Source organism: Amyelois transitella, chromosome 13, assembly GCF_032362555.1.
Source record: "Amyelois transitella isolate CPQ chromosome 13, ilAmyTran1.1, whole genome shotgun sequence".
In the NCBI taxonomy this organism is placed as follows: Eukaryota; Metazoa; Arthropoda; class Insecta; order Lepidoptera; family Pyralidae; genus Amyelois; species Amyelois transitella.
Window position 1 is genome coordinate 448,959 of NC_083516.1, and position 19,084 is coordinate 468,042.

General features: G+C 39.4%; 2 protein-coding genes across 2 annotated transcripts in view; one reads left to right on the top strand and one right to left on the bottom strand.

Annotated features, from left to right (window-relative positions):
- LOC106133163 (structural maintenance of chromosomes protein 1A) overlaps positions 1-14,882 on the bottom strand; it is a 28,840-nt gene extending 13,958 nt beyond the window's left edge. The window contains exons 1-15 of the mRNA XM_060947206.1: positions 14,651-14,882; positions 14,452-14,572; positions 13,703-13,802; positions 12,399-12,547; positions 10,718-10,886; positions 9,979-10,191; positions 8,711-8,959; positions 7,741-7,899; positions 6,880-6,987; positions 6,516-6,677; positions 5,052-5,180; positions 3,391-3,473; positions 2,333-2,507; positions 968-1,090; positions 143-274 (exon numbers count right to left, since the gene is read on the bottom strand). Coding sequence (XP_060803189.1) covers positions 143-274; positions 968-1,090; positions 2,333-2,507; positions 3,391-3,473; positions 5,052-5,180; positions 6,516-6,677; positions 6,880-6,987; positions 7,741-7,899; positions 8,711-8,959; positions 9,979-10,191; positions 10,718-10,886; positions 12,399-12,547; positions 13,703-13,802; positions 14,452-14,572; positions 14,651-14,762 — 2,184 coding nt within the window. The 5' untranslated portion in view covers positions 14,763-14,882. The remainder of the gene's footprint in view (positions 1-142; positions 275-967; positions 1,091-2,332; positions 2,508-3,390; positions 3,474-5,051; positions 5,181-6,515; positions 6,678-6,879; positions 6,988-7,740; positions 7,900-8,710; positions 8,960-9,978; positions 10,192-10,717; positions 10,887-12,398; positions 12,548-13,702; positions 13,803-14,451; positions 14,573-14,650) is intronic.
- A 1,254-nt stretch (positions 14,883-16,136) lies between these two features.
- LOC106133160 (transmembrane protein 222) lies at positions 16,137-18,673 on the top strand. Its single transcript, XM_013332791.2, has 4 exons — positions 16,137-16,359; positions 16,866-17,076; positions 17,706-17,836; positions 18,157-18,673. Exons 1-4 carry the CDS (start codon positions 16,226-16,228, stop codon positions 18,233-18,235), a joined length of 555 nt encoding a protein of 184 aa, XP_013188245.1. The 5' UTR covers positions 16,137-16,225; the 3' UTR covers positions 18,236-18,673.
- The last annotated feature ends 411 nt before the right edge of the window (positions 18,674-19,084 follow it).

A 19,084-nucleotide genomic window follows, 5' to 3' on the forward strand; every position in this document is an offset into this window, starting at 1 on the left:
CATGTGCGTTGGTGTGTGTGTGCGCATGTGCGTTGGTGTGTGTGTGTGTGCATGTGCGTTGGTGTGTGTGTTAGTGTGTGTGTGCATGTACGTGAGGTGGCGTGTGCGAGTTTGTGTGTGTGTATGTGTGCGGGACACTGACCGTGGTGTCGCGGTCGGAGACGGCGTACTTGAGGCGCGACTCCAGGCCGCGGATCTGCGAGTCCACCGTCGTCAGCTCCGACTCCTTGCGGGACTTCTTCATCGACTCCCGCAGCTCCTCCGTCAGTTTCTCCTGTCAAAATATTAGATATTATACTTGACAAATTATTTTTTGGTCATACTCAATTTCTCTGTCAGACCCATAGTTTGACTGGTAGATATTGCTTCCAGCATTAAGTCAGCCAATTGTGCTATAAATTTGTACATACATACACATACATACATATCATCACATCTATATCCCTTACCGGGTAGACAGAGTCAACAGTCAAAAGACTGATAGGCCACATTAAGTTATTTGGCTTAATGATAGAATTTAGATTCAAATAGTGGCAGGTTGCTAGCCCATCGCCTAAAAGAAAAATCCCAAGTTTATAAACCAATCCCTCAGTCGCCTTTTACGACATCCATGGGGAAGAGATGGAGTAGTCCTATTATTTTTTCTATTGGCGCCGGGAACCACACGGCATGTGCTATATACATTTATATTTTGTACAATAAAATTTAAATAAACAAATAAACATAAATTCATTGTAGCTGTAGTTAAAAATATATATATATGTATACTAGCGACCCGCCCCGGCTTCGCACGGGTGCAAAATTATAAATGTTATTATACATAAAAAACCTTCCTCTTGAATCACTCTGCCTGTTACAAAAGACCGCATCAAAATCCGTTGCGTAATTTTAAAGATTTAAGCATACAGACAAACAGACTAAAACAGCGACTTTGTTTTATACTATGCAGTGATATATAATATCGTACCTTCTTAGCCTTGAGCTGTGACAGATGCTTCTCATCCCACCGCTTGGCTTTGCGCGCCAAGTCCAGGGAGCCGCCTGAGATGATGCCAGATTTCTGGTAGAAGGTGCCGTCCAGGGCCAGAGCCTGCAAATAAGAACATAACGATGCAATACGTACTTATAGTCATGTTAATATACCTTGCAAGGTAGACTGAGCCAACAAGTCTTGAAAAGACTGATAGGCCATGTTCAACTGTTTGGTTTTTTGTTTTTTTATTGTTTATTTACCACCGCTTCCAAAGCTCTATCTCAATTCTATCAATAGAGAGAGTGCTATACATTTGTACATACATACATACATATATATCATCACGTCTATATACCTTGCGAGGTACACGGAGCCAACAAGTCTTGAAAAGACTGATAGGCCACGTTCAGCTGTTTGGTTTAATGATAGAATTGGGATTCAAATAATGAAAGGTTGCTAGCACATCCGTCTTAAAAAAAAATCGAAAGTTTATAAGCCTGTCCCTTAGTCAATACATACATACATAAAATTACGCCTTTTTCCCGGAAGGGTAGGCAGAGACTAATTTTTTCCATTTGCCATGATCTCTGCATACTTCTTTCGCTTCATCCACATTCATAACTCCTCACGCAAGCTCAGCGGTTTCGGGTACTCTTGACCTGACCCTTTACCAGGACGTCCTTAATTTGATCAAGATACGTTCGCCTAGGCCTTCCCACTCCGACCTTTCCCTCCACACTCTCCTTGTATATCTGCTTAGTCAACCTGCTAATTCATCCTCTCCACATGACCAAACCACCTTAGCATACCCTTGCAATACATACATACATAAATCACGGCTCCATCCCGAAGGGGTAGGCAGAGACCACATCATTGAGGTGCGATAATGACAACAAGATTCTATGCGAGAAGCAGCCGGCATAATTTGTTCCTTTAGTTTTTTCTACCTTTTGTACGAGGAAGAACTAACACCTACATTTTATTTTATTTGAATACATTTTATTTGAAACATTCAACATATCGTGTAGATACTAGTTTGCATGTAATATCATACACAAATGTGATGTAAAGCTTATTTCTCATAGAGTAACAAATATTTCTAACACAAAATAAAGGTATCACAAATAAAATTAATATCCATTATTGTATGTATTTTCAAACTTCGTAGTTAGCAGATATGTACTTATGTATTAATAGTTGTTATTAATTTGACAACTAATATAATATCGACTGTTCTTCTGTCCTCGTCCTCAGGAGTCTCGCAGACCAGCGCGTTGCTGCTAACGAACAGAACCACACGGCGAATGGCTGCCGGCTGCAAGCGAGGCTTACCAACTCCGAATAACCATCAACACTTACATCATAACGGCTGTTCTTCGTTCTGTCAAGGTCATAGGCCACCCTGGAGGCGTCCTCGGGCGTCTCGCAGACCAGCGCGTTGTTGGTGACGAACAGAACCGCACGGTGAATGGCTGCCGGCTCGAAGCGAAGCACGTCGAATAGCAGCTTCACGTTTTTCGGCTCGCGTATATCTCTGTATATTATTTTTAACATTCATACATACACACATACATATGGTCACGTCTATATCCCTTGCATTTTATCCCTGAACATAATTTTTGACATTCACATATGTAAATAAATATAGTATACGGGACAAATTGCACAGATTGAGTTAGCCTCGAAGTAAGTTCGAGACTTGTGTCACGAGATACTAACTCAACGATACTATATTTTATAATAAATACTTATATAGGTAAAAATCAAGGCCCAATCTTATCAAGTTTAGTGAAGAAAAATATCAGATTTTTATTGTTAAATATTTTTATTTGATTTCTAAAAATATAGTGCTTTAAATTTGATTATTTCTCTCCTCTGTTATCCTTCTGTCTTCAGAAGAGTATATTCAAAATTCAACATTTTTATTCATTATTATAGGATACTTCATATGGCTTAATAATTGTCAAATCTTTTGGTTTCACAACATTGGTTGACGTCAAATAACTTACTTAAAACCAAGTTTACTGCCGCTTCCAAGTCGTCAGTGCAGAAGAAGCGGCAACAAACTGCACTGCAGCATTTTCTTCAACAACATCAACTTCACAACTATCAAAACTTAGAATACCCGATCTGTCCACTATACTTACCTATAAGTATAGTCATTATGCATACATATGGTCACGTCTATATCCCATGCGGGGTAGACAGAGCCAACAGTCTTGAAGACTAATAGGCCACGTTCAGCTATTTGGCTTAATGATAGAATTGAGATTCAAATAGTGACAGGTTGCTAGCCCATCGCCTAAAAGAAGAATCCCAAGTTTATAAGCCTGAGAGATGGAGTGGTCCTATTCTTTTTTGTATTGGTGCCGGGAACCACACGGCACTATAGTCATTATGTTTGAAAAAAGTCTCACCTGAGTCGTTCCCTGAGTGGCTTCGCCTGGATGTAGTCCAGCGGTAGAAAGGTCTCCGGCTCCAACATCCGTTCCTTGAGCACCTGTCGTAAGGGCAGACTATTTGAGCTAAAAGTCATCAATCCATCATTAGGATTCAGATGATTTTTCTCTAAATTAATTTAAAACCGAACCGCAGGACCCAATTCGACATAGCACTTTTGCATAAAATAATTAATAGCCTTATTGACTCCCCTACACTACTATCAAAAATTAACTTCCTAACCAAAGCTCGACTTCCGCTTCGCTCCTCTCGCAAACTTAACATTTTAGTACCACCTCAGTTTCGCGGGAATTATACTCGAAATAACTTTTTCCATCGCTGCATTGTAAATTATAACAAATTTTTCTCAGACATAGACATATTTTCCTGTTCTCTGTTGTCCACTAAAAACAAAGTGTGTACAAAATTTATCTTGAAACAGATTTCTTAATATTGTTTTCGGTTTTATTTTTTATTTTTATACTCTTTACGATTTTTGTGTAATGCTAATTGTATGCATGCATCCCGTTACATACTTTTAATTTAAATAACACAAAGTTCGTTAACACGCGTAGTTTTAAGTTATTATAATTCATATAATATTTACTTAATCGGCACTGTTTGGTCTATAATACTGTATACTGTTCTATAAGATATTTTATTTTGTACTTATGACTGTTTGTGCCAAAATAAATGAAAAAAAAAAAAAAAAAAAAAAAAAACCTTTATTTTTTCACTCAAAATTTTAGTGCCGAGTGGTATCTGGAACCTATAGAAAAAATAATAGGGCAACTCCACCTCTATTTCCCCAGGATGTCGTAAAAGGCGACTAAAGGATGGGCTTATATATTTGAGATTCCTCTATTAGACGATGCGCTAGCAACCTGCCACCAAACAGTTGAACGTGGCCTTTCAGTCTTCTCAAAACTTTTGGCTCTATCTACCCCGCAAGGGATATAGACGTAATTAAACATATATACATTCATATAATCACGTCTATATTCCTTGCGGGGTAGACAGAGCCAACAGTCTTGAAAAGACTGATAGGCCACGTTCAGCTGTTTTGTTTGTTTGTTTTACAGCTGAACGCAATAAGTAAATATATACTGTACAAATTACACAGATTGAGTTAGCCTCGAAGTAAGTTCGACACTTGTGTCACGAGATATTAACTCAACGATACTACATTTTACAATAAAAACTTATATAGATAAACATTCAAGACCCAGGCCAATCAGAAAAATTTCTTTTCACATCACGCCCTGGCCGGGATTCGAACCCGGGACCTCCGTTGTCACAGACAAGCGCACTACCGCTGCGCCACAGAGGCCGTCAGTTACATACATACATATGGACACGTCTATATCCCTTGCGGGGTAGACAGAGCCAAAAGTCTTGAAAAGACTGAATGGCCAAGTTCAGCTATTTGGCTTAACGATAGAATTGAGATTCAACTAGTGACAGGTTGCTAGCCCTTCGCCTTAAAAAGAATCCCAAGTTTGTAAGCCTATCCCTTAGTCGCCTTTAACGACATTAATGGGAAAGAGATGGAGTGGTCCTATTCTTTTTTGTATTGGTGCCGGATACCACACGGCACCGTCAGTTAAATGTATGTAATTTTCTTCAACTTCATACCGACCTGAATGCACCGGCGGGCGGTCTTCTCCGTGTCCACCACGATGGCCTCCATGTACTTCCCCAGGACCTTGGTGATGGCGACGTTGTAACGCTTGTGCGTCGGCTGGCACATGTTGATCATGCGGTCGTACTGGAATAGATTATACATACATTATTAATAAGTACTTATCGTTTGCACATTGTGTTGTGGACATTTTTTTCAATGTCTGTTAAGAATATTGATCACAATTTTTTATGAATAATTTTGTATTAAATTTAGAATGTAAAATTTGTGTGGAAAGGTCACTCAAAATTTTAAAGCCGAGTGGTACCCGGCACCTATAGAAAAAATAATAGGGCAACTCCATCTCTATTTCGCCAGGATGTCGTAAAAGGCGACTAAAAAATGGGCATGGTAAAATTTGTGTGGAAAGGTCTGTTTGGATCAGATGGACGTCATTTGTCTTTTGGTAATTTTGTCTTATAATCTTCTTCTTCGTCTTATAATCTTGGGACAGGCTTCTTATCTTGGAATTATTATTTTAGGCGATGGGCTAGCAACCTGTCACTATTTGAATCTCAATTCTATCATAAAGCCAAACAGCTGAACGTGGCCTATCTGTCTCTTCAAAATTGCTGGTTAAGTTTACCCCGAAAGGAATAAAGACGTGACTATATGAATGAATGAATAGTTTTATCTAATTATTACAATATCTAGTTGAATTACATTATTAACGTTAGGGAAATTAAAATTTATTCTTAATCTTAATATATGAACGATCACAAGTGATGAATAAAAAGCAAAATCCACAGGGAGGAAATTGTATGAACTTCAGAACGGAGAGTTAGTCATGATCAATGTTGGCATTCAGGCTTAAGTCAACGGGACAGAAAAGTTATTTGACGCTTCTGTTTTTGGTTGGGAGGTACTACTTCCTCTCCTCGTGCTTGTCCACCCGGGCGTCCCCCAGCTGGGAGGCCACTCCCCCCAGCTGCTGGTCCACAGAGCTGGTCACCATGTGTCACTCACCACGCCCGGGATGTCGCGCTTGAAGCTCTCCACGATCTCCTGCTTCTTGCGGCGGCGCGCCTCCTCGTGCTTGTCCACCCGGGCGTCCCCCAGCTGGGAGGCCACTCCCCCCAGCTGCTGGTCCACAGAGCTGGTCACCATGTGTCACTCACCACGCCCGGGATGTCGCGCTTGAAGCTCTCCACGATCTCCTGCTTCTTGCGGCGGCGCGCCTCCTCGTGCTTGTCCACCCGGGCGTCCCCCAGCTGGGAGGCCACTCCCCCCAGCTGCTGGTCCACAGAGCTGGTCACCATGTGTCACTCACCACGCCCGGGATGTCGCGCTTGAAGCTCTCCACGATCTCCTGCTTCTTGCGGCGGCGCGCCTCCTCGTGCTTGTCCACCCGGGCGTCCCCCAGCTGGGAGGCCACTCCCCCCAGCTGCTGGTCCACAGAGCTGGTCACCATGTGTCACTCACCACGCCCGGGATGTCGCGCTTGAAGCTCTCCACGATCTCCTGCTTCTTGCGGCGGCGCGCCTCCTCGTGCTTGTCCACCCGGGCGTCCCCCAGCTGGGAGGCCACTTCCTCCAGCTGCGCCTGCAGCTCGGCAGCTCGCCCGCGGCATTCCCCCACGTCCGCCTGGATGGTGACAATAACAAAAGGAATAACGGTTAAAATCTGCCTTAAACAAACACCAATCGCATATCTAGTTCCGAAAACAGAATAAACTAGATCAAGTAGAAATAAGAAGGTTTAGAAGTGTAAACGGTGTAAAATTAATTCAGTCAAAGAAATGACTGAATTATTACTACATAAGGCTATATGACGTATAGATTGGTACCTGTAATTCAGCCCTGAGTCTTCTCTGCTCCTCGAGTGCCTGCTCGGAACTCTTAATGTGCTCATTCAGTTTCTCCACACGCTTCATAGCCTCATTTCTTTCGTGACCCTGCAAAAAAAAACATTTGTTAAAGTCACTCGCAAAATTTTTGTTTCTCGCTTTCTTCATTTCCTCACCACCTCTTTATGTGAATTTTCTGGGAAACAAAAAATTTAACAACCCGTGCACCGATTATCCTCCCGGCGGGTTTGTATAAGCACTTAATCCAAAATCTTTGAATAAGTTTAGCTGAAAAAATTTAAACTAAACTAATCAATTTGACTGCACAATCCTAGTATTAAAATATTTTTTATATGTACATGTATATATATTTGTACACGCGTTGTCGAAAACAGCTCTAAGCACTTCGTAGAAATTTTAAAGGTGTATCGGGCATAAAAAATCGATTTAGCTGGGTCTCTGCTCCTAGATTTCTGGGGAAAAATTAGGTTTTCTCTCTTTGTTCAAAATCATCTATACTAATATTATAAAGCTGAAGAGTTTGTTTGTTTGTTTTTTTGAACGCGCTAATCTCAGGAACTACTGGTTCGAATTGAAAAATTATTTTTGCGTTGAATAGACCATTTATTGAGGAAGGCTTTAGGCTATATAACATCACGCTGCAACTATAAGGAGCAAAGAAATAATGGAAAATGTAAAAAAACAAAACGGGGAAAAGAAATTCATCCTTGAGGGCTTCAATGATGCTCAAAATAACTATTCCACGCGGACAAAGTCGCGGGCACAGCTAGTTTTTGCATATACGATGACTGTTTTGCCGACGTGCACCGAGCACTTATCGACGGAGCCCTAGAATCCTACCTTCTGCCGGTGCTTGTTCTCGAACTCGGCCTTCCGGCGCAGCTCGTTGTCCAGGCGGTCCTGGTCCGCCTTCTGCTCGCGGTTCACGGAGTCCAGCTCCTGCAGGTAGCGCGCCGCCTGCCGGGACGCCTCCATCTTCAGCTCCTCGTATTCCCGGATCTGACAAGTAATGAAGGTGAAGTGAGAGTGTACACGAGATGAGTTTGGTCAGAACAACTCCCATAAAAGGCGACTAAGACAAAGGCTAATAAAATTGGGATTCATCTTGGAGGCGATTGGCTAGAAACCTGTCTTTATTTGAATCTCAAGTCTGTGTTTAGACCTGCAGCGTCGAAAATTATAATATATAGTCGTAATGATAGCCAATCTCGCTAAACCATTCGTGGCCCGTGGCAAATTCATCGGATAGGTACGTTCTAAAACTGGGTTACAACCCTTTTTTTACAAAAGCTTTGAATTTTTAATATTTTTTTTACTTGTGTAGGAAACTGAGTAGGTAACAAAAATGAATCAAAGACTAAAACTTTTTTTTACTAAACATGTATGATAAATAAGAAATGTTGGGAGTTGGGATTCTCCTCTGACCGGGGGCCCCTTCCGGCTGGGCGCCCGTGGCATTTTGCCGACTTGCCACCCTGTAGTTACGCCACTGGGCAGGAGACAGTACGATAAGAAGAAGTGAACAAAACGAGACAGATCTGTAAGGTATTAACAAGTGGAGACTGCGATGTTTTTAAACAAAACTATATCTGCAGGTACCGAGACATGCCTTTTATATACATATATCGGGACAGCTGTTAAATGTAAAAACATTTTATTTACAAAGAATAACACAAAAAAAATCTTGACTCCTCTCAAAAGTACTTCCTACATCATCTTCGTGGCGTTTTGATCTGATTATATCTTAAAAGACACGAGATTGGATTCCAACTGCTAACTATAAACGTGAAACTAAAGTGATCTGCCTTACTTGAGCCTCTTCAAGATGTACATCAGCTCGTCCGGTGTGGCCGGTGCCCACCGAGGCCTCCCACTCGGCCTTCTGTTCCTCAATCAGCCTCAACTCCTCCTCCAGCTTGTGTATATCGGCCTGGTGGGCCTCGTGGGCTTTCCGGGCTTGTTCCAGGGTCTTCACAGCACTTTCCAGCTTCTTCTGCGAGTGGGTCACACGTTCTTTTGCCTTGATGAACGTTGGACGCTTCTTGGAGATCTCCGCTTCCTGGAAGATGGGAAGTAATTAGAATTTGTGACGTCACCATCACCACCCGAGGCCGCTTTATGAGCGTGCTATGACACTTGCCTTTAGTCTACTACAGCGCTCACCCTCAGGCGGCAACTTGCTGGATCTAGTGACTATAGCTACACCCCTCATAGCTAAAGCCCTCTTAAAAATGGTAAAACTAATCCTTATAAAGTGTCGTTATTCTATTAATTATTAAACAGATGAACGAGGCCTAACAGACTTTCGACTGTCGATATCGAGACTGTTGACTCCGTCTACCCCGCAAGCGATATAGACGTATGTAAATTATCTCTCATTACTCTTATCTGCAAAATCTTACTCAATCGTCACGTACAAATTTGTCATATTTTAGTATGACGCGAGACAGGTATAAGAACTCCAAGTGCACTTAAAATTGTAGCCCTTTGCCGGACTTAGCCTCTGCTGCTGAAAGAACTGAGATGAATTTTATACAGCTCTCCAAAAAAATATGACATTATGGACCAAGACGCCTGCCCTACTTACTGAACAGTTTGCCCGCAGACATTAGATCTGTATGTGGGACCAACGCATTAATTTAAAAAACTCAAAAAAAATTACTTTTCAAATTCTATAGAAGTATGTACGCTTAAAACTAAATTGTTACCTACACATATAGTTTTATTTATTGTGTTAAATTAGTAATTTTAAATGAGGCTGACCGCAGTCAAATTGTGAAAACAGTTTTGCGGAATATTGTTTTAAGTTCATAATGAATATTGTGTAACTAGCGACCCGCCCCGGCTTCGCACGGGTGCAAAATTTGGATAAAATTATACATAAAAACCATCTTCTTGAATCACTCTGCCTGTTACAAAAAACCGCATCAAAATCCGTTGCCTAATTTTAAAGATTTAAGCATACAGACAAACAGACTAAAATAGCGACTTTGTTTTATACTATGTAGTGATAAATAAATAAATTAAATAATAAATAAACAAGTCCTAAACAAGTTCACATTGATACAAGGTCCTCACCACTTCCCTGATCTCCTGCTCGATCTTGGCCAGCTCCCGCTGCACCGTGCCCGCCTCCTTCTTCTTCTCTTTCAGCGCGTCGTCCGCCTTCTGCCGCTTCTTCTCCACCTTGGCCAACTCCGACTGCTTGTGTTGCAGGTCCTCTTCTAAATTCTGGATCTCCTTCTCGTTGTGGTACAAGTGGAACAGCTGCAGTTCCACCTTTTGGTCTTGCTGTTAATAAAATTTAAATACATGTACTATTTGTCGACAGAATCGTTCGTTCGTTCGTTCGTTCTGCAGTGTAGTTTGTTCCGCCGCTTCTTCTACACATGCGCTTTGGAAGCGGTAGTAGTTATAATTAGATTTAAGTTATGTGACGTCAATAAGTGATACCTTGTATCCAATTTTGAAAATAAATCTATTCTATTCTATTCTATTCTAATCGCCTCTTATGTACATTATTGTTGACACAATTTTTTTTAATAAAGAATTATTTATTTAAAAAAATCTTTATTTAAAAAAAAATCTGTATTAATAAAGATTTTTTTAAATAAAGACTAAATTCTTTATTAATAAAGATTTTTATTAAATAGAAGGCATAAATTTATGTCTTCTATTTTTATAGACTGAACGTCGGAAGACGAGCGTCACAGCTCACGCTATGCCATATGCTGAGCGGAGGCCTGTTTGGTAAATTTATAATTGTAAATTGATTAGTATTGAAAGCTCAAGTATGAAGTATGATGAGTCTTCATACCAGTTCATCTTTAAGCCTCGTGTACTTCTCCGCCTCCTCCTTCTCAAACTTGGCCTCCTTGCGTTCAGCGGCCACGCCCTTCTTCTTCTGGTAAGAGAACTGAGCCTCCTCATCGGCCCTGTTCACCTCCGCGCGACATGCCTCGTACTGCTCCTTCAGGACGCCAGATCTGAGAGTGACGATGATATTAAATTTAGTTTCAAATAAAAACTACCCATGTAGGAAGTATATTTATACATACATACGGTCACGTCTATATCCCTTGCGGGGTAGACAGAGCCAACAGTCTTGAAAAGACTGATCGGCCACGTTCAGCTATTTGGCTTAATGATAGAATTGAGATTCAAATAGTGACAGGTTGCTAGCCCATCGCCCAAAAAAGAATCCCAAGTTTGTAAGCCTATCCCTTAGTCGTGTGGTTCCCGGCACTATTACAAAAAAGAATAGGACCACTCCATCTCTTTCCCATGGATGTCGTAAAAGGCGACTAAGGGATAGGCTTATAAACTTAGGATTCCTCTTTTAGGCGATGGGCTAGCAACCTGTCACTATTTGAATCTTGGTTCTATCATTAAGCCAAATAGCTGAACGTGGCCATTCAGTCTTTTCAAGACTGTTGGCTCTGTCTACCCCGCAAGGGATATAGACGTGACCATATGTTCAGCTATATGATGGAGTTGATATTATCCATTGGAAAGATATGGAGTGGTCCTATTCTAAAGTACTGAGAACCACACGGCACATAATGTAAATAATATAATATATATATGGGACAAATTACACCGATTGAGTTAGCCTCGAAGTAGATTCGAGCCTTGTGTTACGACATACTAACTCAACGATACTATATTTTATAGTAAATACTTATATAGATAAACATCCAAGACCCAGGCCAGTCAGAAAAAGTTCTTTTCTCATCATGCCCTGGCCAGGATTCGAACCCGGCACCTCCGGTGTCACTGACAAGCGTACTACCGCTGCGCAACAGAGGCCGTCAATAATATTACATACATACATACATATGATCACGTCTTTATCCCTTACGGGGTAGACAGAGCCAACAGTCTTGAAAAGACTGATAGGCCACGTTCAGCTGTTTGGCTTAATGATAGAATTGAGATTCAAATAGTGACGGGTTGCTAGCCCATCGCCTAAAAGAAGAATCCAAAGTTTATAAGCCTGTCCCTTAGTCGCCTTTTACGACATCCATGGGAACGAGATGGAGTGGTCCTATTCTTTTTTTTTATTGGTGCCGGGAACCACATGGCATTCAATGTCAATAATATTCTTGATTCCTATTCATTTAATTGGCATGAATATTGTAACAGGAAACTTAATGCGTTCACTTAGGTGCACTAGGGGTGAAGGCGGATCCTAGGCTCCTAACCTGGGCATATGCAATCGGGGTTAAACCCAGAAAAATGGCGCGCCAGAAAACATGAAGAACATATTTTGTATCATTATAGAATCAAGTACAGATTGAGGTCAGCCAAGAAAAACTAGTGAACATGGAAATTTTTTTAGTCAATGGGGTGACCTGCCTCTATTGGAATGTGGTTTCCATCATTAAATACACACACCACACAGCAAAATAAGGCGTCCTTTCGAAACTGTTGGCTCCGTCTATATGTACACAAGTACACTTCAAGCTGCGCAGTAACAAATCTAATCTGATACTCACCCACTGATCTCTTCGAACAGCGCGGTCCTCTCCTTCGGGTTCTTCATTGCGATGCTCTCCACCGCGCCCTGGAACACGAGGAAGTTCTTCGCCTTGACGTTGATGCCGAGCTTCTCCAGCTCCACTAGGTAACTGCTGATCGACACCGACTGTTGATAGGACAAAGAATTTATGACCAGTCATATCTATACTAATATTATAAAGCTGAAGAGCTTGTTTGTTTGAACGCGCTAATCTCAGGAACTACTGGTTCGAATTGAAAAATTCTTTTTGTGTTGAATAGACCATTTATCGAGGAAGGCTTTAGGTTATATTACATCACGCTGCAACTATTAAGAGGGAAGAAATGATGGAGTATGTGAAAAAAACGGGAAACATTTATTCATCCTTGAGGGCTTCAATGATGCCCAAAATAACTATTTCACGAGGACGGAGTCGCGGGCACAGCTAGTCTTAATATAAATCTTATATGTATATAAATTTATTGTGTCACAATGTTCGTTCCCTACTCCTCCGAAATGGCTTGAGCTGGATGGATTCTCATGAAATTTTGTGAGCATATTAAGTAGGGCTGAGAATCAGCAATCAGCCAACATCTGTTTTTCATGCTTCTTAGTGATATTTCTTCTTGTCCACTCTTAACATTTTTTTTTTAATTAGAAATTACTTAAAAATTATTTATATGACAAAACAACCTTTACGGGGACAGCCAGTTTAAATTTTATGCACGTAAAATGTACAAAAGGTGGACTAAATGACATAAGGCAGTCTCTGCTAGTCGAACCTTTGGACTGAACTGAGATGGATAAAATAAACGTACAGTAACATTTCAAAATTTCATTTGCAAAATCTTCTGGTCAAAAAAAGGATTATGCACACCTCATGAATGTGAATCTATCAGGCGACATCAGGATTGATTCAGGAAGAGAAATAAACAATTGAATGACTTGCACTTGGAATGAGTTCGACATGAATTCAGGGCGATGGGCAGGAGTGGCCAGAACATTGATATTAGAAGAGCAAAGAGTTTGACTGTGGGTAGCCTTAGAAGTTATACCTGATCCTTAGAAGTTGTACTATTTCATGTCATAATGGTTTTCCACGTGATAAAAACAGCGTCGCGAGTGCCATGCTGTACAGAGGAGGGGTCTATTCTACCTATGTACCAAATTTCATCAAAATCATACCAATAGATTTTTCGTAAAAGAGTAACAAACACACCTTCACATTCTCACAAAGTTTCTCATAATAGTATAGAATAGAACAGGATGATCAAGCTGCTACTTCGCTGTTAGTAAACTTACCTGACCATCGATTTTGTGTTCCGATGACTGTCCAATGACTGATCTCTGGAACTGCTTCTCTGTCATGTCCTCCAGAACAAATGTGGCTGTCACTGATGCACTATATGAAAAATTTATTAATTTTTTTTTTTTTTTTTTATTAATTGTTTCCTCATTGAAAATGAAAATGATAATGAAAAATATTTTATTTGGAAACAAAAACATGTACAATTTAAGCAACATAGGATAACGATGACATCTGCAGAAGTTATGAAACTGTGTGATATGAAAAATTACATAAGTTAGACCCATAAGGAACTTATAATCACGCCTCTTTCCCGGAGGGGTAGGCAGAGACTACCTCTTTCCACTTGCCATGATCTCTGCATACTTCCTTCGCTTCATCCACATTCATAACTCTCTTCATGCAAGCTCGGCGGTAGTGTAGTGCCACACTATTCTTTTTTCTTCTAGTGTTATTTCTTGACACATTTTAACCTCTCTGAAGAGCGCTTTTTTACCATGATCACGATTAAGGGAAGTTATGTTTTTTATGCAAAGCAACTCCCATCTGACCGCATTTCAGGGGGAACCAAACCCTAATTGGAATATGAATGAGGTGAGATAAAAAAGAGATGCAAAAATTTGCTTCAATTCAGGTTAAAGAGTTTGTAAGTTGAAAGTCAGAGAACAAGTGCATGGTACAATATTTACATCTTGTCAGATTTTAAGCAAATTCAATATATAAGGACCTGCATGCCTAATAATACCTGCGGGACACTGGTTTATTTATCGAAGCTCCGTGAATCAAATCGCTGAGACGTTTCACGCGTAGCAATGAAGTTTTCTCTCCCATTACAAAACTTACGGCGTCCATGAAATTTGACTTTCCTGCACAAACGATTGCATGGTTAAAATGGTACGTTACTTTACTTCATAATGGAACTCAATTATGGGTTTATTTTATACCTGAGCCATTGGGGCCGACGACAGCGGTGAAAGACTTCAGCGGCCCTATCCGGTGATGGCCACGATAGGACTTGAAGTTTTCCATGTCAATATACTTTAGAAAAGCAGGCATTTTTATTTCCGAAGATTTCACTTTGGTAAACAGAAAACTTCACAATTTATTTCACGATTACTATATTAGCGCCAAACATTGTAATATCAACACATCAACAAACGAGCAAACGACGAAATGAATGAATCAATTTTGATACCTGTCAATGTCAAAACTCTCCTCCATTTTGTTCTACAAGTGATGTGCTTTCAATGAAATAAAAGTTTAATGCTTGTTTTTTTTGGTATTTACATAGGTATGTATTTGTATTTTATAATATTTTATTTATTATTTATGTACTAGCTATTCCGGAAAGCGTTGTTTTGCATTTTGTGGGTATGAAAAATAGATGTTGGCCGATTTTCAGACGTACTCAATATGCTCACGAAATTTCATGAGAATCGGTCAAGCCGTTTCGAAGGAGTACAGGAACGAATATTGTGTCACAAGAATTTTTATATATAAGATTTGTTCATATATTGTTCCGTATGTCTTTTAATAGTTGTATGGGGAGTAACTACACACCTTTCCATCATGTCTCCTATCTCGGCTCTGCTGGAAGAGATTTCTCTTGAAATAAGCAGAACCTATGTAATTTTGTTTCTTGTGTTTACCAATGTTTTCTGTGTACATAAATAAGTACATAATCAAAAAGTTGATCCGAATCTACTCTCTGATTCGAATCAATTTCTCTTATTCGAATCTTCATTGCTTGGCGAACTTACCTACCTTACAGGTGAGACCACTAGGATATTTTCAAGTATTTTGAATATTTTTGAAGTTTATATCGTGTTTAGTTTATATACCTATATATATCGAGTTTAGGGTTTAACTGGATTTGTGTTATACATAAAGTGTTAGTAGTAATACACTAAACTTGAACACCGTGTATAGGTAAAAAATATGGCACCGGCAAAACAAAGTATTGTTTGGGACTTTTTTTTTACCAAAAATGAAGAAAAAGCTACATGTAACATTTGTAAAACTTTTTACAAAAGTTCGAGCACCACAACTAACTTGGTGAATCATTTAAAAAGGAAACATCCCGTGCAGTAAAGTGAAAAATCAATGTATTCGAGCCAAAAGGATGTGAAAAATTCGAATATTTTATAGATTCGAATCATCAAATCGATCCTTATTGATTCCAATCATCAGTAAATTCGGATCAAAGGCTAATTCAAATCGTCAAATCGATTCGTATTGATTCGAATCATCAGTTAGTTGGAATCGAAGGCTAATTTGAATCGCGATTCGAACTTATTCCTGGTGATTCGAACTGATTCGAGTACAGAATTTTGATTTGAGGCCCATCACTAGTATTGTCAATGCATGTAATGTCTTTGATGTAGGTACGATGTTATTGTCAAAAAGGTAAAATAAACAAACACTGTCATAAAGTCTAATCAAATCTAAATAGAATACCTCCTTTATTACTCTTGGACTAAGTTTGCATAAAAATAAATAAAGATTGTTTTCGTAAAGAAATGAGTGGAGATCGGAGTCCGGGAAGTCCACTAGACATAAACGAAACTGAACAAGCAGTACTGATGGATCCGATTGATCACGAACGCTCTAGGTATCCGTACTGTATAGTTTGGACTCCCATTCCAGTTCTAACGTAAGTTTTACTAAATTAATACTTATTTAAAGTCCCGTTTATTTCCCGGAGTGGTAAGAAAGTAAGAGAGATTAATCTTGATTTGGCGCAAAAGGCGCATTATTCATAATAATAAAAATATAAGATTATTAGGGGTAGATAGAAAATACATATTTTTACTTGCTGCAGTATATCAACATACATTGTATAGTCACATCTATATCCCTTGCGGGTTTGACAGAGCCAACGGTCTTGAAATCATGAAAGGCCACATTCAGCTGTATGAATGTGAAATGCTAATGGAATGCTAACGGCTGTGTAATGAAACACAGATAATGCTTACAAAAAAAAATGCAGCCTAACCTTATCCAGAAAATAGAGCCTTTATCATACATTTACACTAACTTTTTTTTACAATTTCTTTCACTTATAAAAAGTTGATCCATACTTTGATTGAAGCCAAGCCAATAGGGCTTGGCTTTATGATGGAATATATTGATATAAACATAATTTTAATTGATTTACAGATGGATATTCCCATTCTTGGGTCACATGGGTATTTGTATGTCAAATGGTGTAATAAGAGATTTCGCTGGTCCCTATTACGTTTCTGAAGATTTGATGGCATTCGGGAACCCAACTAAGTATTGGCAACTGACTCCACAGAAAGCTAATAATGGGCAGGCAGGATGGGACGCCGCGGTTGCTGAAGCATCGGAGATATACAAGAAGAGAATGGTAATGGTCATGTTTCTTGCTATAACAAAACTAAATCATGTTTGGCCCTGACTGCACTAAGTTTTAGCTAATTACGCAGATTGCTCATTAGACTTTTCACTTTATTGGAACTTTTACTACAATAAACTCCAATTCTGAATTCTTACTATCTTGCCTGCAAAGATCCTGTTATGTATTGGCATGATGCCTTATTAGTATGATTATGACAGTCTTGGTTTTGGTCATTACATGACATTGCTAACTAGCTTTTATTTACTTGAATAATATATTATTGTGTGGTTCCCGGCACCAATACAAAAAAGAATAGGACCACTCCATCTCATGGATGTCGTAAAAGGCGAATACGGGATAGGTTAATAAACTTGGGATTATTTTTTTAGGCAATGGGCTAGCAACCTGTCACTATTTGAATCCCAATTCTTTCATTATGCCAAACAGCTGAATGTGACCTTTCAGTCTTATCGAGACTGTTGGCTCTGTCTTCCCAGCTAGGGATATAGACATGACTATGTATGTATGCAAGTAATAATATATTGACGGGACATAACAGATCCAACAAAACTTTTTTACACATGGCACTTGAAACTGAAAAGGCAGGAGGAGATTCATAATTTTAAAAACATTTTCAGCACATAATATTCTACGACAACTGCCACTCGCACGTTGCCACCGCACTCAACATCATGAACTACAGTGGCAGTAGGAAATGGAACATGGTGAAACTGGCCTTCTACATGATACCATACTCTAGATATGTCAGGTGAGTGTTTATGTTACTTTCGGGGAATGAAACATTATTATTTGTGATATAATAACATGGCATTCCTGTCCATGCTTTCTTGTTGTTTATAAATATATCATTTTGACGAGCTTTACTGAAATATAACAGTTAAGTATGTAAAATGCTGAATTTGATAAGCCTAAAAAAAATTAGGCATTCAAATCAGGAAATGCTCTTGCAAGGTACCCAAACCCATGAAGAATTTTATTGTAGAACTAACTACTTTTATAAGGAAAAATTTATTACTCATAAAGGTTTATTAGATTAAAAAAAAAACTGAATAAATATCTTTATTTCAGCTTTGGAGCATTCCTGAAGACATGGTTGCCGTTTTTCATCATCGCCGCCCTGATGTGTGGATTAGCAGCGATTCTATAATGACATTAGATTGACTTAGTTTTTGTGTTTGACCGCTGGTGTTAAAACCAGGACCCTTGAGAGCAGATGAGACGGCTGACAAAATGTTACTTGTCAGGATGATGCCTTTGTATCTGCTTTATAATGACACTTTGTACCTTAGTAAAGGTTGCATCGTGTTACTAAAACAATGACAAAGTAGTAACAAGCTGTCAAAAATTCTTGTGGATAAAGTTTGTGCTGTATATGTAGTATGTAAACTACTTAAATTTTTCATACTATAGAAATTGACAGTCTGTCACGATTTGGTTATTGCTATACTAATATGGTGCAACGCACACTTAGTTGTAATGAAAAATAATCTAGCAGACTGCCTTTTATACCCACCTTGATTATCAAACCCATCTAAATCGGTTAAGGCAGATTATTTTATTGTTGGAACAATTTATGTGCAATATTACATATAATAATAATAATAATAAATATATACGGGACAAATTACACTGATTGAGTTAGCCTCGAAGTAAGTTCGAGACTTGTGTTACGAGATACTAACTCAACGATACTATATTTTATAATAAATACTTATATAGATAAACATCCAAGACCCAGGCCAATCAGAAAAAGTTCTTTTCTCATCATGCCCTGGCCGGGATTCGAACCCGGGACCTCCGGTGTCACAGACAAGCGTACTACCGCTGAGCCACAGAGGCCGTCATATGAGATTTTGATTTTTCTTTTTATCTGTCAGAGGATACAGGATTTGTGTTATAATTAGGACTGAATTATTTCTGAGACTGCGACAGTGGCGCCGTCACAGCGGATGGATCTTGCCGTAACTTTTACGAAAAGTGGTACTTCTATAGATTT

What these genes read in the sequence shown, in the direction of transcription:
- LOC106133160 (XM_013332791.2), top strand. Translation starts at nt 16,226, where the DNA reads ATGAGTGGAGATCGGAGTCCGGGAAGTCCACTAGACATAAACGAAACT. An exon ending in AGATATACAAGAAGAGAATG is followed by an intron (nt 17,077 to 17,705) that starts GTAATGGTCATG and finishes AAACATTTTCAG; the next exon opens with CACATAATATTCTACGACAA. An exon ending in CCATACTCTAGATATGTCAG is followed by an intron (nt 17,837 to 18,156) that starts GTGAGTGTTTAT and finishes TCTTTATTTCAG; the next exon opens with CTTTGGAGCATTCCTGAAGA.